At 39.3% G+C, this 21,804-nt stretch overlaps 1 protein-coding gene across 1 annotated transcript in view; it reads left to right on the top strand.

Annotated features, from left to right (window-relative positions):
* GPC5 (glypican 5) overlaps positions 1-20,269 on the top strand; it is a gene marked incomplete at its 5' end in the record, with an annotated part of 599,166 nt that extends 578,897 nt beyond the window's left edge. Inside the window, 2 exon segments of the mRNA XM_052664786.1 lie at positions 19,314-19,444; positions 20,198-20,269. Coding sequence (XP_052520746.1) covers positions 19,314-19,444; positions 20,198-20,269 — 203 coding nt within the window.
* Between the last annotated feature and the right edge of the window lie 1,535 nt (positions 20,270-21,804).

Genomic DNA, 21,804 nt, shown 5'->3' with positions numbered 1-21,804 from the left:
CTCTATACAAATGCACGCAGCATGAGCAATAAGCAGGAATTGATTGTGAGTCAGACTAATTATGACCTTGTTGCTATTTCCGAAACATGGTGGGAACCACTCCCATGACTGGAATGCTATGATAGATGGCCACAAACTCTTCAGAAGGGATAGATGGGAAAGAAGGGTGGTGGTGTAGCCCTTTATATTAAAGACTGTTTTGAGGTTGAAGAGCTTGGGGTTGGGAATGATAGAGTGGAGTGTCTATGGGTAAGGATTAGGGGGAAGGCCTGTAGGGGCAGCATCCTGGTGGGGGTCTGTTATAGACCACCTAATCACGGAAGTCACGCGACCACTAACACTTGTTCTGATGGGAGACTACAACTTCCCTGATATATGTTGGAAATATAATATAGTGCAGAGGAAGCAGTCCAGGAGGTTTCTAAACTGCGTGGAAGACTGCTTCATTACGCAACTGTAGGAGAGCCTACAAGGGGTGGTGCCCTGCTGGACCTGATCTTCGCCAACAGAGAAGGACAGGAGGGAGAAATGAAGGTTGGCAACTGTCTTTGGCAGAGTGACCATGGAATTGTAGAATTCTCCATTCTTGAAGATGTCAAAAGAGCGAGCAGCAAAACTACCTTCTTGAACATTCAGAGGGCTGATTTTGACCTGGTCAGGTAGCTTGTAGTGAGGGTCTCCTGGGAGTCGCTTCTCAAGGGTAAAGGGGCCCAGGAAGCCTGGACACTCCTCAAGATGGAAATCTTAAAGGCACAAGAACAAGCTGTCCCTGAGTGCTGTAAGGTGAGGCGAAGACTACTGGTGTGGATGAGCTGGAAACTACCATTGAGACAAAAAAAAAAAGAAAAAGAGAGTCTGCATCCTCTGGAAAAAGGGACAGGCTACTTGGGGAGATTATAGAGAAGTAGCTAAGGTATGCAGGGAGGAAGTTAGGAAGGCAAAAGACCAACTTGAACTCCTTTTGGCCACTGCAGTAAAAGACAATAAAAAATCCTTTCATAAATATATCAACGGCAAAAGAAGAACTAAAGATAATTCTCATCCTATACTTGATGCAGCAGGAAATGTGGCCACTGAGGACAAGGAGAGGACTGAGGTCCTCAATCCCTTCTTTACATCTGCCTTTAACAGCCAGATCAGTTATCCTCTGGGCTTTTTATGCCCTGATCTGAAAGCTTGGGACGCTGCTCAGAATATGCCCCAGAGATTCAGGTGGAGACAGTCAGAGAGCTTCTCCTCCGTCTGGACTGTCACAAGTCCAACAAGGGTTACCAGGATGGGCTGCACCCTTGGGTGCTGAGGGAGTTGGTGGGATGATTGCTGAACAACTCTCAACCATCTATCAGCACTCCTCGTCAACTGGTGAAGTCCCAGAAGATTGGAGGCTTGCTAATGTGACTCCCATTTTCAAGAAGGGCCATCAGGAGGATCCAAGGAACTACAGGCCTGTTAGCCTGACCTCAGTACCAGGGAAAGTATGGAGTAGATCATTTTGGAAGAGATCACACACTATGTGCATGGTGTTCAGGGGATCAGGCCCAGCCAGCACAGGTTCGTGAAAGGCAAGTCGTGCTTGACCAACCTCATCTCCTTCTACAACTGCGATACCAGTCTGGTAGATGAGGGAAGATACATCTACCAGTCTGGTAGATGTAGTCTTCCTAGACTTCAGCAAAGCCTTTGACACAGTCTCTCACAGTATTCTTCTGGGGAAACTGGCTGCCTGTGTCTGAACAGGTCTACCCTTTTTTGGGTAAGGAACTGGCTGGAGGGTGGTGTCCAGGTGTCCCCCAAGGTTGGTACTGGGGCCCATCTTGTTTAATATCTTGATTGATGACCTAGATGAAGGGATTGAGTGCACCATCAGTAAGTTTGCAGATGACATCAAGTTAGGAGGTGGTGTCGATCTGCCTGAGGGTAGGGAGGGCCTTCAGCGAGTTTTAGATAAGTTGGATCACTGAGCTGAGGTGTATGTGATGAGGTTCAACAAGGCCAAGTGTCGGGTCCTGCACTTTGGGCACAACAACCCCATGCAGTGCTACAGGCTTGGGGATGAGTGGCTGGATGATTGTGAAGAAGAGAGGGACCTGGGGGTGTTGGTTGATGCTCAGCTGAATATGAGCCAACAGTGTGCCCAGGTGGCTAAGAGGGTTAATGGCATTCTGGCCTGCATTAGAAACAGTGTGGCCAGCAGGAGCAGGGAGGTGATCATCCCCCTGTACTCAGCACTGGTGAGGCCGTACCTCGAGTACTGTGTTCAGTTTTGGGCCCCTCACTGCAGGGAAGATGTTGAGGTCCTGGAGCGTGTCCAGAGAAGGGCAACGAAACTGGTGTGGGGTCTGGAGCACAAGTCTTATGAGGAGCGGCTGAAGGAGCTGGGACTATTTACTCTGGAGAAGAAGAGGCTCAGGGGAGACCTCATTGCACTCAACAACTTCCTGAAGGGAGGTTGTGGTGAAGAGGGATTTGGCCTCTTCTCCCAGGCAACGAGCAGGACACGGGGAAATGGGCGCAAGTTGTATCAGAGGAGGTTTAGACTGGACATAAGGAAGAACTTTTTCTCTCAGAGAGTGGTCAGGCACTGGAATGTCTGTCCAGGGAGGTGGTGGAGTCACGACCAGTGTTCAAGAGGCATCTGGATGACATGCTGCGTGATATGGTTTAGTGCTTGGGGTAGCAATAGTGATGAGGAGACAGTTGGACCAGATGATCACAGAATCACAGAATCACAGAATTGTAGGGGTTGGAAGGGACCTCCAGAGATCATCGAGTCCAACACCCCTGCCAAAGCAGGTTCCCTACACCAGGTAGCACAGGTAGGCATCCAGGCAGGTCTTGAACATCTCCAGAGAAGGAGACTCCACCACCTCCCTGGGCAGCCTGTTCCAGTGCTCCGTCACCTCACTGTAAAGAAGTTCTTGCGCATATTTGTGCGGAACTTCCTATGCTGCAGTTTCCAGCCGTTTCCCCTTGTCCTGTCTCCACTCACCACTGAAAACAGTCTGGCCTCGCCCTTCTGCCCCCCACACCTTAGATACTTATAGACCTGGATCAGGTCCCCTCTCAGTCCTCTTTTCTCAAGGCTGAACAGATCCAGTTCACTCAGCCTTTCTTCATAGGAGAGATGCTCCAAGCTCCTCACCATCTTTGTGGCCCACTGCTGGACTCTTTCCAAGAGATCCCTGTCTTTTTTGTACTGGGGAGCCCAGAACTGGACGCAGTACTCCAGATGAGGCCTCACCAGGGCAGAGTAGAGGGGGAGGATCACCTCCTTCGACCTGCTGGCTACACTCTTTTTAATGCTTCCAAGGATGCCATTGGCCCTCTTGGCCACAAGGGCACACTGCTGGCTCATGGGCAACCTGTCATCCACCAGGACACCCAGGTCCCTCTCCGCAGAGCTTCCCTCCAGCAGCTCATCCCCCAACCTGTACTGGTGCATGCAATTATTCCTCCCCAGATGCAAGACTCTACACTTGCTTTTGTCAAACCTCATCCGTTTTTTTTCTGCCCAGCTCTCCAGCCTGTCCAGGTCTCGCTGAATGGCAGCACGGCCTTCAGGTGTGTCAGCCAATCCTCCCAACTTCGTATCATCAGCAAACTTGCTGAGGGTGGCCACTATCCCCTCATCAAGGTCATTGATGAAGATGTTGAACAAGACCAGACCCAGCACAGACTCATCTTATAGGTCCCTTCCAAACTTGTGATTCTATGATTCTATGATTCTAGGAGTTCTCCCAGTATGTATACATTTCTGGGGTTATTCCGAGTCAAGTAAAAAACCTTGCACTTTGCTACATTGAACCTCATGATGTTTATATGTGCTCACCTTTTAAGTCTGTCAAGGTCTTTCTGGATGGCATTCCCTTCTTCTAACATGGCATCTGCATCAGCAAACTTGCTGTGGGTGCACTCGAGCTTATCATTGATGAAAATCCTAAAGAGTACAATTCCCAAGACAGACCTCTGGACTCCACCTGGACATGGTGCTGTTCAACACAACCCTCTCTGAGGTATTCTAACAATTCCTTAACCACTGAATAATACACCCCTCAAATCTGTGTCTCTCCAATCTAGAGATAAGGATGTAGTGGGGACCATGTCAAAGTCATCAGTCACCTTCCCTTTGTCCACCAGTGTCATCACTCCATCACAGAAGGTCACCAGATTGGTCAGCCATGACCTTTCCTTGGTAAAGCCCTATTGGCTGACTCGGATCACCTGCTCATCCCTCTTGTGCTTTAACATGTCTTCTAGGAGAACCTGTTCCATGATCTTCGTGGGCAAAGAGGTGAGACTCACTGGCCAATCGTTAACCAAGTCCTCCTTCCTCCCTTTATTATAAATGGGTTGAGACATTTCCTTTTTTCCAGGCCATGGGAACTTCGCTGACAGCCTGATTTTCAAATATGAGGGAGAGTGGCTCAGCAACCACATAGAACCATAGAATCATAGAACTGCTCAGGATGAAAAACACCCTCTAGATCATAGAGTACTTTTAATATAAATGGTAATGTATCCTTAGGATTGTAATATCAACCTAGTGTCAGCAAAAATTACTTCCTGTACTCTACAAACCAAGCTTTTTCACTCCGGAGAAAAGCATATAATGTACAAAAGCATTACTTGAAAGTATTTTATAAAGAAGACCTGTTAGTTGCAAGTGAAAAGTGAATATGAAGTGAATTAAAGGGATTTCAGTGCTCTATACCACTAAATTGCTTTTAACTCAAGGAAACAGACAGTACTTTCAATTAACTTTTGCTATAGCGAATAGTGGTAAAATTTAGAGTTCCATTAAATACCACATTAAATACCGGAAGCATGAATTTCCAGAAATACTGAACTCTGTCACTCTGTTAACAGCAACAATATACATATGGGCAAAACCTCTAGCTAAACATCCATTATATTTAAATGCATCTTGTGGATGGAGGGAAAGTAGTGTTTACAATATATTTTTATTTTAGAAAGGCTTTGAAAATTCTCACATGACAGTCTTATAAACAACTAAAGGAGATACTGTCCAGATTAAGCAGTTGCAACATAGATTTTAAAAAAATAAAAATAAATAAAAATAAAAATAAAAATTGGGAAACTATTTTAGGAAAGAATGAACTGTGGCTTAGTGTTAGACTGAAAAGATATTTATTGTGTGATATCACAGAAGTCTATCCAAGGTATCATTTTCCACTCATGATAGTGGAATAAGGAACATTTTTATTAAATTTTCAGTTGTAAACTGTAGGTCTGCAAGTACTTTGGAAAATAAAATAGAGAGAGAGAGAAAGATCCATTGTGGTAATATATGTAAGTAGAACATAAATAAGTAAGAGGAGAGGATTGTTCTTAAGTATGGACTGTGGTATAAATACAAATTGTTAATAAAGCAAGTTTTTTAGAAAAGGGTCTTGGAGTTATTATAGACAGCTGTATCTTGTGGATGGAGAGAAAGTAGTGTTTACAATATTGCTGATTGAATGGTTGCCAACATTTATTACAGGAACTGTGAGTGAGCCGTTTCTCTGTTGGGATATATAAACTATAGTGGCATACAAATTATTCTGAAAAGAGTTTTCATTTTCTTTCCAAAGGCTCTTGCTGGTGAAAATGCATAGCTAATGATGATAACTATGTTGGAAAACAGTGTTTTGTAGCTAAGAATTAACTCTATCCAATATTGGTTTTGTGCTTTTTGTAACTGTTGTAGGTTTCATGGAAATAAATAGGAGTAATTATTTTTAGAACAATCTAAGTATTTTCTTCATTATGTTTGCATATCCATTCAATATTTTCAAGCATTATGAATGCCACACTATTTTTTTCCCCCTTTGAGAAGAAACTTTATTAGAACTAAGTTTATCACAGATAAAATTTAACAGGAAGCAAAGCCATTACTGCAAATTTTACACGTTTCTGTACATTTCCTTAGGAATTCCTCAGGAATTATCTCTTTCAAGAAAGACCAGAATTCTTTTAAAAACAATTTAGTTTTTTTTGTTGTTTCTGTTTTAAAATAGTTTTCAGGTGAGTGTCTGGAAAGTTTTTAGTCTCTCTCTTAACTATTACTGGATTTTCCTGGAAAGTAATACTGCCTAACTGTACATTGGGTGCAAACAGGTATCTCAAATGCCTCCATTTCTTTGGGAGGACTGTGTTCCTCATAATCTGCTGTTGACTTCCATCTGGAAACTTAAATGCAGCCTAAAGAAAACTGGAGGTGGGATTTTTCTTTTATGTATGTTTGAAAAATTCAAATTTGCATGTAAATCCTTCACAATAAATGAAGGCTCTTTTACTGTTGTCCTCAGCTTTCTGGTATTTTATCTGTTGTTTTGTTTGTTTGTTTTTAATCTGGACAATGAAGTTCATGGTTATATGTGATTATGCCTAGACCATTGTCATTCATGGACAGACTATTCCAAAAAAGCAAGTTGGCGAGTACTCCACCCAACATGTACAAGTCAGTGTCTGTATACAGGTAGCAGCAGAAACTCCCTGCAATTAGCCTGAACAATCTTTCTATATTTTCCAAATCCCATAGTTGTTATTGTAACAAAAGAGGAGTGAGGCAGGTGCATGAATGAGGAGAAGCATGAAGGAAAACGGTACAGTTATGAGAGATACAATACCAACATAGAATCATAGAATCATAGAATCACCAAGGGTGGAGAAGACCCACAGGATCACCCAGTCCAACCATCCACCCATCACCAATAGTTCTCACTAAACCATGCCCTCTCCTCTCCTCTCCTCTCCTCTCCTCTCCTCTCCTCTCCTCTCCTCTCCTCTCCTCTCCTCCCTCCTTTCCATTCCTTCCTAATAAACTGATTAGAAAATACTGTTTTGAAGGACACCAGGAACTAGACTCTTGAGACATATGCTTTTGATGCATTTTCAACATATCACTGAGCTAAAACTTGGGAAACTAAAGTTGTCCCAAGGAAGAAAATAAATCAGTGATTAAGGGTAGCACCTGTTTTGATTTCTTGTTTACAATTAGAAAATCTGTCCTTTTATTTATATGGAGGGAATAGACACAGGGACATCAGTGTTCTTCACTCCACATTTCCTTTTTTGCAGGTAGTTCAGTTTTTGATGTGGATTCAGGACAGAAATCAACAATAAATTATATATATTTCTCACTCTTTTTTCTGAGTGCTTTATGATATCAGTGTTAGCTGATACCTCAAGTCCTTTTCCAGATAATTGCTTCAAAACTCTTCTTTCTCTTGACAGTACTTTTCTGATCATACAGTGAAGTAGTTCTAAAAGTTGCCTTAAGATGCAATAAAACTACCTCAATAAGAATAATCATAAATCTGATCACTCAACCCTCCTAATTTGTTCACTATGGGAATCTTGCATGCACTAATACATGACAACAGGTGGATTTATATTTCTACACCTGGTAGACATGAGAAAATAGCTGAAAACACCAAGCCTTAAATTGCAGAAATTGTACTAAATATGCTTTACAGCAAAAATGAAGAAGGGCAGTTTAAAATACAAACATTTGGAGTGATTAATTAATCTAATTTACATTGATGTGCTGGATTAACTCATAAGTGGAAAGACTGAGTTCATTAATATATAATGTATCACTGTTAACTTAAAATGACGACTTTCAAATACTAAACCAGAGACTTAATGTCTGCAGATCTTATAGTCCAAATGACTTACTGTATGATCATTGGTCATTATCTTTCTCTTATGTACAGATTTTATAGAGCATGTGCAGTTAAACTTGATATGTTGCACTCATTTCTTAGTGTATGATAAACCATGCAGAATTCTCTTAGCTGATGCTTAGGCAGATGCCTTAATTGCTTTCTAACAATGACTGCAATAATATTTATTGTTTGTAGGTGACACTACTTGTGTCTTGATATTCTCTGAGCAAGCATTTTTAATTATTACTTGTATTGATTTGCGTACTGTTACTATGATAATTAAAATATATAAAATCAAAGAGGAGGATTTTTGATCAAATTATTTTCTCTGATTAAATACCAAAAGCTGGAGAAACTTTCTGCAGAACAGTATCTATGTTTATAAAATCTCAAAATCATAGAAATGTTTAGACTGGAAAAGATTTGTAAGATTGTTTAGTATATAGACAGATAAAAAATTAGAAACAGCTCAGGGCGATGTGTTTGAAAGAAGTCTTACCTGCACCTTGTTAAGGAGTACTAAATTATATGGGGATTTTCCCTTAGGAAAATGGGGAAATTTCTGTCACTTAATAGTCAAAGTAAATCCAGATTACTTAAGAAAGGATAAAAATGTAATGTTTGTCATCATACTTTATATATGGAAACAGAAATTTGATTCTGATGATATTCCCCATGTGAAGGCCAGTTAGATGTAAATTTTCAGTTTTCTTGGCTCCTAAGCATATATCATCTCACTTTTCCATCTTACATTGTTGCTCATAGATAAGGTTTAGTCCTTTAGTGTTCATTCTCATGATCCTGACTTGGTATCTGAAAAAGGTTTCTGAGATACTTTTCTTAGAACAGCCATGAAAACCTATTTCACTGAAAGAAATGGCCATCCAGTGACAGAGGTGAAATGTATGAGGATAGTAAGAAATTGCTGATAGAATTTCTATGCAAGTACAGAACCTTCCTGTAATGCTAAGCAATTCTCTGAATTTTAGTCATTTCACTGGTTGTGTCTACACTACCAAATAAATTAGTTTTTGAGTTGTCTCCTGATTTCAGTTCCACTGTCTACATAGTATAAATGCTAGTTCATGCATGGTTTAGTGTTAAGAAAAAACATCTCTATCTCTCCAAAATAAGCTTTAAGTTCTACGGATAATTCTTTCCAAGGACTGCTTCCAGAAGTCAGTGCAAACCAGACAGGCAAAGGTTTGGACTCCTCTGCATTACGAAGTCCTTCAACAACAGCCTTTTCACTTTCAAACCACTTTTCCATGCCTGGATATCATATCCCAGATACTGTAATATACTCTGTCAGATTTGTTTTATAAAAACACCACCTGTTGCAGCACAGTCCTCTTTTTATTTCTCCCCTTCTCCCTCCTCTCTCCCCTCTCCCAGGTACTTTGAGCTAAAACAAACAAAATAGTAACTGGATCTTTGAGCCAAGATGACCACTTCGTACAGCTGAGAAGTGATGCAGGACACTGCAGAGTGTAGTGGAAGTTTGCTCAGCAGTTTCTTCTGTGAATTGCTATTACACAGCGTGGTAGACATAGGCCATCCAGCACCACCTTGTCTCAATCTCCTTTTGGGATGTATATTTAGCTGTGTAAATACAGCTGCAGTGACTCTTTTTGTATGTCAGAAGGAAACTCCTTCATGGAGTTCTGTATCCTCAGAAATGTTTGAAAACACTGGAATCTGATTTTAATGCCAATGTGGAAGTTCTTCATCCTACCCTTTAACATCAGACAAACTTAATGCTGAAACGATATCTACATCTGAGTACTCCATTTCCTTCTTCATTTTTTACTAATGTCTCTATGTCCAATATAGCAGGAGCTGCAATAAATAACATTAATTCAGGACAGGATTCAGTTGTCTATACAGAAGTGCCAAACGCCACTGAAGATACTCTAATATATCCAGAACATTCTGTTGTCGTTTAACTCAGCAGGTAGCTAAGCATCACAGAGTCACTCTCTCACACTCCTCTCCCAGTGGACTGAGAGAAATGGGAAAAAAACAATGTAGAACTCATGGGTTGATAAACTATTTACTAAGATAGAAAAGGAAGAGAAAAAGAAAATAATAATAGTAATGATAATAACATATTTAGAAAGCAAATGATGCACAAGTTCACCACCTGCTAACCAATGATCAACCAGTCTCTGAGCAGTGGACATTCCTCCTATCCCTGCCCCACTCAACTCCCATAAGTTTTTTATTTTTTATCAAATGAAGTCATATGGTATCTGTGGCCAACTTAGGTCAGTTATCCAGGTTCTCTCCGCTTCCAGCTCCTTGTGCCTCCCACCCTCTCTCTCTGACAAGACTGTATGAGCAAAAATAGAGCATCATACCAGATACTATGAAGAAAAATACCAACTCTCTACCTACCAGCTGAAACCAGGACATGGCCTTGCAGGGCTTTGTAAGAAATAAGCTTCTTTTGGATGGGCAGATGTACGCTAAGTGCAATAGACTCAGCATCTAAAATATCAGTATCTATAAAATAGACTGGGGGAAAAAAAAAAAAAAAAAGAAAGGAAAAAAAAAAAGAAAAAATGATGTCTTAAGTATTGTCTGTCATTATCTTCTTAAACTCCTTAACATCACAATAACACTACCTTCTGTCACATTAGGGATGATGCCTACTCATAAGCTCACTATATCTGACACGGACTGACCCTTATAGCCACTAAAGCAAAGGAGATGAGATTCTGCCCTGCTAAAAAATGAGTTCGCCTGCAGTTTTGCATAAGCTTTATTGAATTTTCAAATGGATGTATATTAAAAAACCTAGCCTTCATATTTAAAATGATCTCATGCAATTATGAAGATGTAAGCACATTTTAAATGTGGGTTTTTTCTTTTTTTTTTTTTTTTTTTGGCCTTTTCATTGGTTTTGGTTTCCTTTCTTCTTGCATAAAGTAAAATGGCTGTAGAGAAAGTAGCTTGAATTTATGAGAATTTCGAAAATCATTCACTCTATTTCATAATTATTATAAATATCAATCCCCTACACTCCAGGACACACATTAATCGCTGAATACCAGAAGTTAGGGGTCCCAATGTTCTGGTTATCTAAATTATAAACTATATTGTAATGTTTCTCCCATTTCTAAAGAATCCAGTAATTGTCACAGCCAGATTCAAATAGTAAAATAGAGACTTTACTGTTAAGAAAAAAATCTATGTATTTTGGTTTTGAATCTTTATTCTCTTTCACCTTACAGTTACTTGCAACCTGTTGGGATTCAGACCTCATGGAAAGATACAATGGGAAAATAAATGAAAATAATTTTACAACATATAATTTTTGTATTCAAAAACCCTGTTTTCTATGCTAATTCATTAATTTAATTGATAGGGATAGCAAGGATATAAATATTCATGTACATAGTTTGCTCCGAAAATAATTCCTCCTATTTATTTCCATACAAACTACAATCAATACAGAGAGCACAATAACTCTATTTGACAGAGCAAATTCTCAGCTAAAAAATTCTATTTTCCAACATAGTCACTACCACTGGCTATGTATTTTTGCCAGCAGTGAACAAGAACCTTCATGCTCATAAAAATATTCATCAGTAGAAGTCAGTCATCATGACTGAAATGATGACACTGTTTCTGAAAAACACCACCCACTAACTCATTGTGCTCACATTCACTCTTTGGTCTCCATAAACATTCAGCAAGTGTCGATGAAGGTCAGTAGGTGCCATTTTTTCCATATGGAGGAATTCAATGACAGACCTTTAATTCATACAGACTCCCATGTTAGACAGTGTTCAATCAGACTGCCTCTGCTGCCATCTGTCACACAGCAACAATATTTAACAGAATATTGGTAGGAAGGTTCAACCTCTACTACATGGGTGTCCAACCTTTTGGCTTGCTTAGGCCAAGCTGAGTAAAGAGGACTGTCTTTGGCCACACGCACACACACACACACACACACATCACTTGCTTCAGAAGTAATGCCTCATATTTATTTCCATGCAAAGTACAATCAATGCAAAGTGCAAAATAACAGTATTTGGACAAATTTTAATCTACAAAACAGTCTTTTTCAACATACTTACCACCATAAGCTGTGCATTTTCACCAGCAATGAACAAGAGTTTGCATGCTACTCTCATAATAATCTGTATTAGCAGAGGTGACACATTTGTCACTGTTGCCACTGCTGAAACTCAGCACCCACTGCCACACTGTGCTCATATTTATTCTTTAGTCTCTGTAAACATTCAACAAGAGTCAATCAATGTTAATGGGTGCTGTTATTTCCTCATAGAGAAATTCAATTACACTTTTGTTTTATACATGCTTCTATGTCCGACGCCATTTTGTCAGACTGCTCATCTGCTGCCATTGATCTCACAGGAACAAAATATAATGGGATACTGGCAGGAAGGTTAAGTCTCTTTTAACATACCACCAACATCTGCCTCTGAAAACACGGGCAAACATAATAAAATAGAAGGCATTACTTTCAGAACAACCCTTGTAAAACATGCAATATCTTAAAAATATATAAGTAACAAAACATTTTCAAATTTTAACATTTTCTTTAAAATATTAGAAAGGGAGAGGAACAAAAACATAAAACTAATCGGATATTTTACCTTTTTTTTTTGTGAAACTAACACATCAGTCTTGTTCAATAGAACAGTTGCAATTCTTTGTGAGCTCCCAAGCTGCTCATCAGAGATTTTTGATGCAATTTTACTCTTCCTGTATTTCATCCTTGCCAGCTGTTCGCAAATATGCGTATGGCCAAAAAACAATGACATGAACAAGGTGTGACTGTGAAGGATAATTTTCATAGAATCATAGAATCATAGAATCTCAAGGTGGGAAGGGACCTAGAAGATCATCTATTCCAGCCATCCTCCCATTAGCATTGCAACCACAAGCCTCTAAACCATATCTCATAAATCCTCATCCAGATGTCTCTTGAACACTGCCAGGTACAGCAACTCCACCACCTCCCTGGGCAGCCATTCCGGTGCCTGACCACTCACTGAGAGAAAATTTTTTCCTTATTTCTAAGCTAAACCTCCTCTGGTACAACTTGTGGCCATTTCCTTGGGTTCTGTTTGTTGCCTGGGAGAAGAGGCCAAACCCCTCCTCACCACAACCTCCCTTCAGGAAGTTGTAGAATGCAATGAGGTCTCCCCTGAGCCTCCTCTTCTCCAGAGTAAATAGTCCCAGCTCCTTCAGCTGCTCTTCATAAGACTTGTGCTCCAGACCCCACACCAGTTTCGTTGCCCTTCTCTGGACACGCTCCAGGACCTCAACATCTTCCCTGCAGTGAGGGGCCCAAAACTGAACACAGTACTCGAGGTGCGGCCTCACCAGTGCTGAGTAGAGGGGGATGGTCACCTCCCTGCTCCTGCTGGCCACACTGTTTCTAATGCAGGCCAGGATGCCACTGACCCTCTTAGCCACCTGGGCACACGGTTCATGTTCAGCTGAACATCAGTCAACCTTCCCAGGTCCCTCTCTTCTTCACAATCATCCAGCCACTCATCCCCAAGCCTGTAGCACTGCATGGGGTTGTTGTGCCCAAAGTGCAGGACCCGACACTTGGCCTTGTTGAACCTCATCACATACACCTCAGCTCAGTGATCCAACTTATCTAAAACTTGCTGAAGGCCCTCCCTACCCTCAGGCAGATCGACACCACCTCCTAACTTGATGTCATCTGCAAACTTACTGATGGTGCACTCAATCCCTTCATCTAGGTCATCAATCAAGATATTAAACAAGATGGGCCCAGTACTGGCCTCTGGGGACAGCACTTGTAACTGGTTGCCAGCTGGACTTAACTCCATTCACCACTACCCACTGGACACCGCCCTCTAGCCGGTTCCTTACCTAAAAAGAGTATACCTGTCCAGGTCACGGGCAGCCAGTTTCCCCAGAAGAATCCTGTGAGAGACCATGTCAAAGGCTTTGCAGAAGTCTAGATAAACTACATCAACAGCCTTTCCCTCATCTACCAGTCTGGTCACCCCGTCGTAGAAGGAGATGAGGTTGGTCAAGCATGACCTGACTTTCACAAACCCATGCTGGCTGGGCCTGATTCCCTGGACACCACGCACAAGCCATGTGATCTCTTCCAAAATGATTTGCTCCATAACTTTCCCTGGTACTGAGGTCAGGCTGACAGGCCTATAGTTCCCTGGATCCTCCTGATGGCCCTTCTTGGAATGGGAGTCACATCGGCAAGCCTCCAATCCCCTGGGACCTCTCCAGATAACCAGGAGTACTGGTGGATGGTTGAGAGTGGTTCAGCAATCACCCCACCAACTCCCTCAGCACCTGTAAAGAAAGTGTTGAGGACATCAGCCTTCTCCTTATCCTTAGCAGTCACATTCCACGCTGCATCAAGTAAAGGACAGAAATTCTCCCTGGTTCTTCTCTTACCATTGACATATTTATAAAAGAATTTCTTATTCTCCTTTACTATAGTGTCCAATCTGAGTTCCAAGTTGCACTTTTGCCATCCTAACTTCCTTCTTGCATACCTTAGCAACTTCCTTGTAGTCTTTCCAAACAGCCTGTTCCTTCTTCCAGAGAACATAGACTCACTTTTTCTTCCAGAGTTTCAACAATAGTTCCCAATTCATCCACACTGATCTTCTTCCCCTACATCTCACCTTACAGCATTTAGGGACAACGTGTTCCTGCACCTTTAAGATTTCCATCTTGAGGAGCATCCAGGCTTCCTGGATCCCTTTACCCTTAAGGAGAGACTCGCAAGGGACCCGTGCTACAAGCATCCTGAACAGTCAAAGTTCACCCTCTTGACTTTCAAGATAGCAGTTTTGCTAGTCAACCTTCTGACCGCCAAGAATAGAGATTTCTATAATTTCATGATTGCTCTGTCCAAGACAGTCCCCAGCCTTCACATCTCCCACCAGTCCTTTTCCGTTAGTGAAGAGCAGGTCTAGCAAGGCACCACCCCCGGTAGGCTCACCTACCAGCTGCCTAAGGAAGCTATCTTCCACACAGTCTAGAAACCTCTTGGACTGCTTTCTCTGCACTGTATTATATTTCCAACATATATCAGGGAAATTTAAGTTTCCCACAAGAACAAGTGCTGGCAAATGCACTATTTCCACAAGTTGCTCACAGAACGCCGCATCCATCTCTTCATCCTGATTAGGCAGTCTAAAACAGACCCCCACCAAGATGTCACCCCTACAGGCCTTCCCCCCAGACCTTACCCCTAGACACTCCACTCTATCATTCTCAACCCCAAGCTCTTTAACATCAAAACAGTCTTTAATACAAAAGGCCACTCCGTCACCCTTCCTTTCTCGTCTATCCCTTCTGAAGGGCTTGCAGCCATCTATCACAGCACTCCAGTCGTGGGAGTGGTCTCACCAATGGTAATGGCAATTAGGTCGTAGTTAGCCTGGTGCACAATCACTTCCAACTCTTGTTGCCCATGCTGCGTGTGTTGGTGTAGATAGTTTCTCTGGTAAGACAGGTCTCATGAAATTCTGGTAAAAATACATGTTCAGATTTTTGAGTTGAATATCTAATTGCATCTCTATACATTCCATTTGAAAATTTGCAGGTAACGTGTATATATAAACTGAATGTGCTGTCGCAAACATAAATTGATGATTTTTTTTGCAGTCTTGAAATTATTCTCAAACTGCTTTATCAATCTGAAAAGCACAGCTGCGTATTCTTCATTCTCCAGAGCACCGTGTTTAGCCAGTGTATCAAAATGCATACAAGTATTTGCCATCATTTTAGTCAGCACTACACAGCACTGCTTCACCATGACGTGGTTCCAGTTGACACTGTGTTAATAGTGCAGTGACAGGTTGGTTGTTGCTTAGTGATAGGTAAATGCCTGGGGTCACTCTGCAAGGAAGAGCTCAGTCAGGGCTGCACTGCAAGCCATGCTGGGCCTCATGCTATCCACAAGACACAGGTTGGACATGCCTGTTCTACTGCCATACTGCCAAAGTCCATCTCTGATGTTGTGGGCCAGCATAATAAAATAGGAGGCATTACTTTTGGAGCAGACCTCATAGCAGTAGATTCCATAAAGCAAAAGCCTTTATTCATCTAAATCATTTTGACTCATTATGCCCTTTTCTCATGAACCTTGAAGTAAACAGGGCTTAGCTGAAAAGCAATCTTGAAGTATTAAGAAGTTCAGCTGAGTAAATTGATTTATAATTCAGATAAGGCAAACTGATGTGCACTGCTAGATAATTTATTTTTCTTTAAAATCAAAGCCTAAAACCCAACAAAGCTCCACTGGAAAAATGTTTGAGAGTGTTAACATTTATTTAGCCTTTTTAGATAGTTGTCAATTTCTTCTTTAATAAATGGAAGCTAAAGAAAATAAAAAAGACACATCTTCCATTGTGTTAATTTCTGGTTTAATTCTCAGATATCTCTTACATCACATTTCACCTCTTCTAAATCAATTCAGTCAAAGAACAGTAAAGTAATGTATGTTCCTTCTTCTGTATTACTTGTTACTGAAAGCCACTTTTTGTTGTGGTTTATTTGTTTGTTTTATTATTATTGCTGAGTTGTGAAACATTTAATGCTTAAGAATCATGGAATAGCCAAGGTCAGAATGGACCTTTGAGAAAACCCAGTCCAGCCCTCCAGCCTTTTTCATTTCATTTTCTGTTCAGTGGAGAAGGCAAACCATGCACTACATTATAAAAAACACCTGCAGTACTTGAAGAGTGTGAATACATGCGTTACAAGTGTGCTATAATAAAGACATCTCCATGTGTAATATGGTGCACACTTTCTTTTTAAAGTATAAAACATTAGTTTCAGCAAGTATAGATATATATAGTCATAAAAATATGAAAACAACATCAAGAAATTAATTGTTTGCCAGATATCCTTCATAATACTGTTTTTCTGAGATACGTTTTTCTCCCCTCATTGAGACTTAATGGAAAATATCACATGAATTTCCTGTGGAGTAGTCTCTGAATATAACTTGTAATAATCTATTGTTTGTACTTTTCTTTCAAAGAACTAGATACTGTTAAGAATTTTGTGATGCTTTTTAAGATGAATGATTTAAAAGCACTGTTTGGGAAAGAACCTGGTATATAATGAATTAGTGAGTTTTACTTACCTAGTGACTATTCAGTAAAGGAATTTATATTTCAAAGCAAGAAATGAAAATTGCAACAGCAACCAGTATGTAAAAACTGAAGCATGCATGAGGCATTTGAATATAAATCTGTAGATAATGTAAATACAATTTGAAAATTTTCTTGATATTGTATATTTAGGAATAAAACTTGGAAAAGAAAGGGAGGAGACATCTCTTAGGAGCTCAAAAGTTTCAGCTGGTTGAAGTCAAGAAAATGTTTAGCAACTTCTGTCCCTTTTTAGTTTGTGGAATGCTAATGAAAAGTCCTTATTTATTTATTTATTTATTTATTTCTGAAAATTTACCAATACATTTTCTCATATTTAGCTGATATTCGTCAGTGGTGATGTTTTCTTGACTCAATAACTTTGTCTTAGCTCTTGCTATCTGTTAATTTCTGAACCCGTTACTCTGACACCACTGTTCCTTCATTCTTCTTAATCTCTTTGTTGTTGTTCTTTTTTTTTTTTTTTTGCCTTAGTCTATAAATTATTCAGTTATTTTATCAACTGGGGAGAGTAAAAACAGAAGAGTTTCCTCCTACATTTTGATTTTATTTATTTATTTATTTTTTGCTACGAATATTTGTAGAGTTATTACTGCAAGTTTTCTATGAATTAGGAGTGTTAAACTCATTTAAAGGGAAGGATCACTTCCATGACTGATTATGATATCTGAAAGATGTTTTAAGTGTCTGAATCTGAATGTTTAATGGATAAAATGTTTATTTAAATACTACAATAATAATTACTATTATTTAAATAAGTATAGTCTAGGAATTGAATTGTTTATTAAATAAAGATTTTTTTTTTTAATTTTAAGAGATGAAAGTGCATGAGTAAAAACTGTTTTAGTTCTACTTCCAAAATTGCCTTGGAAAAAAAACCCTTTGATCTATGCTCTTTGGTGATCCACCAAACATCCATTCAGTGAAGCACTGAGTGCCTCATCTTTTTCTAGACAGACTGCTACTAAATGTGCATGATAAGGAGAAATTTCTTCTCTTCTTGCTAGCCTTTATTGTTTCTCTTCCTCCTTGTATGTCTACTTGCATTGTACTGAAATAGCTAATTTTCACAAATTCCAAGTAAGAGCTCTGGATCGATAAATCCACAAAATAGCAGTCTATTTTCCTGTCTGACTACAGCTACAAAGAAGATAAATTCATCCTAGCAGATTCTTCAGGCAACATGATTGACTTTAACTGACTCTTCCTTTAATGTATTTTTTCAAAGCTACAGGAAGGATAGGAGGATATTTGGGTATATATAGCAGGTTCACAAAGAGCAGCTTTCAAGCTGCCTTTAGAAAAAAAGAGTATTTATAACTCAAGCAATGAAAAAGTTGTTCCTATCAAAAATGATGATTCTCTGTAGCTTCTGTTAAATTAGCTTAACAGAGGACAACACCATGACTAAAATATTTATAATTCATCACAGCCCAAAAACAAAAAGATGTTTCCTAGTTTACTCATCTTTACAAATGATACAAAGGAAAGAAGTACCTAAACAATGAATGCAAGAACTTAGACTGTAAATTATATATCAGCTCAGTAGTGATGAGCTTCATTCCAATAGTAGAGTTTACCTACTTAATTATATATGTATTGACCTAATTACAGAAATATCGACATTGCTTTATATGAATGTAATTACAATGTCAGTATTTGTTGCGTGTAATAACACCGTCTTTAGACTTGTTAATTTTGACTGATAGTGGCATGCCACAAATTTTTATATAGGGTAAGATAGTCTAACAGTATGAATAGCAAATGTAAGGACCTTATAAAACTTCCAAATTTAGATGTGTCTCCAAGACTTTTGGTTTTTGATTGTTTAAACAGGTACAGGAAATACAATGGATGATTATGTCCTTGTTCCATATAAAGCACTCTTTTGAGTTGGATAATTTTTTATCCTGGTCCGAAAAGTAAAACTATTCTGCCCAGAAAAAAAAAAAAAAAAAAAGTAAAAAGTAAAAAAAATCCTATCTGAAGTCAGGAAAATTGCACAAAAAGGGAGGTTTTTATATAGCAACAAACATAATTTACTGTACCTCTTGCATCAGGTATATGTTAATTTGGAAAAACATTGTGATCTAGATAGAACCAATGTCATGTGAAATTATTTTATTATCCCTTCAAACCCTAGAAATATGTAAGTAGTGAATTGTTGTGCAACTTGCAAAACTGTTCATCTTGGTTTGAAAATGTTTGTTGAGAATCTTGTACAAGAAATTCTTTGTTCATAGCTGGTGGACCTTTGACATATCTTCAATGATTAATAGTCATATACTTTATTGTGTCTTTGTAGATGCAATCATAAAGGATTTTTAATTTGGCAGAAACTTGAGAATCAGACGCTGAACAGTGACAGTACATGTGCTGAAGAAACACACACATTTTCTAGCTGTAACATGTTGCCAGAACTGACAGAGGCATGCATCATAATGTTTTTTCTTATTTGTCTCAATAGGGATGCCAGATAAGACGAACCTCAGTGACATAAAGCAAATCCATCAAACCATCAATGCCAGCACTTTACATACAACTGGAGCAGGCTGTACAACAATAGTGGATTATATGACATTTATGCTGATTAGTTTGGTAACACTATTTCTCAATCTCTGGTAACTGTTTTCCTCTGTCTTGTAATGTATGTCTTACTGCCATTTGTTTATCCCCATTCACAGTTCTGTAATAAAGGATTAGTAAAATGTATGACAGCTTGTGCAACATCAGTTTATCTGATTTTAGGCCTGAATATCAACAAAGTTGTTTGTATAATATTTTTGTAAGTTTTTTACACCTGTATCGTCATGAACAATCACGTTTCCTTTAACAATATTTTATGTCAAAAACAAGTTGACTATGAAAATCTTTCTCTTAAAAGTAAATTCTACAAAAAGATCACAGAATGACAGATAGACAGAATTGTGGAAGGGAGCCATGAAGATAATCTGGAGAAAACTCTAGAGTTATTTTGTAGAGATTCTGCTCAAGAGAATCCAGTTGATACTTAAATGTCTCTGAAAATGAAGATTCTACTGTACTTTTGAGCCATTTGTTCCATTGCTAAAACCATCGCAGCAAAAATGTTTTCTTGATTGTTTTACATTTAAATGTTACATTCAATGCTATTGCATTTCAGCCTTGTCTATTGCCTCTTGTCCTGTCACTAAGCACCACTAAGAGGTCTGGCCCATTTTCTTTGCACTTCATATTAAGGTATTTATACGTTATATCAGGTAAGAACACCGTGAGGCTTTTCTTCCTCAGCCTCAACAGTCCCAGCTCCCTCAGCCTCTCCTTGCATGAAAAGTGTTTCTATCTTTTAAAAATCTTAACAATTCATTGCAGAACTCACTCCAGCATATCCATGCCTCTCTTCCCCTGGGAAACGCAAACTTGGATACAGCACTGCAGATGTAGACTCTTCAGTGCTCAGTAGAGATCATCTCCTTTGACCTGCTACCAATGTTTTTCGTAATTCAGTGTAGGAGGCTTTTGGTTGTTTTTACTGCCAGGCCACGTTGCTAGGTCATGTTCAACGTGTTTTCTCAGGTCCTTCATGAAGCTGCTTTCCAGCCAGTCAGCATCAGTGTACAACAAATACATGGGTTATTCATTCCTAGATGAGGGACTAGCATTTCCTTTTGTTGAACTTCATTAAGTTTTTATCAGATTTCTCCATCTTATGAATACTACTAACAACTATTTGTTATTCTTCCCATTTCTGTAGTTTCTGTGAGAACTTGCTGACAGTAAAGTCTTTTGCACTGTCTTATTACTGAAGAAGTCCAACCGCTGGATAAACTGGACTCCACATGAACTTTATGCTGCTAACCATAACCTTCTGTAAAAGTGATATCAAGAAATAATTGCTTAGCACTTTATGAGTTTTATGTTTAAAGTCCTATTTTCAAGTAAGAATATGTAAAACAGAAAATCTTCTCTCTTTCTCCAAAAAGGAAAATGAACAAAACACCCCAGAGTGTAAACTCATCTACTACTGGTAGGGATGACCTTTCCTAACACAGAAAATAGATATACATATATATGCACTTCACTACATATGCATAAATGCATATAATTGCATTCTATCTGCAGATAACAAAAAGGCTTGGATTCAGTGCTATGTTAAAATATCCCAGCTTATATGTCTATATAATAAAGCAGGCACCTAAGAAAGAAATGCACCTTCCCTAAAGAGTCTGATGCATTGCATCTGAGATTTCCTCAAACATCCAAGGCATCCTTGGATATATGTGAAACTGATATATATGATTGTCATGTTTTATGATTTTTGATTATTGGTATTACACATCATAACATCATGTAGTGCACTGGGAGTTAAAGAGTTAATGCTCCAGTTCGGGGCACCATCTGGAAGAGAAGAAGAACTACATTCCCCGGAAAACTTTGCTGTACTGTTATCATTTCTGCTCATGGGTAACAGATATCATCCAATGTACCTCTTTTCAATCATCAGCCTCTCCTCCCTGCTGATCAACCCGATGGCATGTCTCATCTCAGCATTATGGTAAGGCCTTTCCACATTTCGGACACTCTCATTTTATTTGATTTATTAGCTCCAATTCTAATTATATTATGATGTATTCTAGCGTGCTATCTTTCATTCCAATTCCAAATTTAGTAAATTAGTTTGTTTCTCCTCAGATCATTGCTGCTGTTTTTAATTATTCAGGGTCCTCCGTTTCCCTTTTCTGGAGGTGTGGATTCACAAATCCCTCTGCTCTGCTAGTCATGGAATGGGCTGAAACTGCTCGTAAACTGCTGACAATGATAAAGGATTTATATGAAATTCCAGAGGCTCTCTTAAAAGGAAGCTGTCTGGTTTGACAGCTAGTGGCTAGGTTGGATAGTCATGAGTATGCTAAATCCCAAAAAGATTCAGACAATTCAGATAATTGTGTGTGTGTCAGTGAATCATACATCAGTTCTCC

The sequence above is a fragment of the Tympanuchus pallidicinctus genome, unplaced genomic scaffold (assembly GCF_026119805.1).
Source record: "Tympanuchus pallidicinctus isolate F22 unplaced genomic scaffold, pur_lepc_1.0 scaffold6, whole genome shotgun sequence".
Taxonomy (NCBI): Eukaryota; Metazoa; Chordata; class Aves; order Galliformes; family Phasianidae; genus Tympanuchus; species Tympanuchus pallidicinctus.
This window is presented reverse-complemented; position numbering and strand designations above follow the sequence as displayed.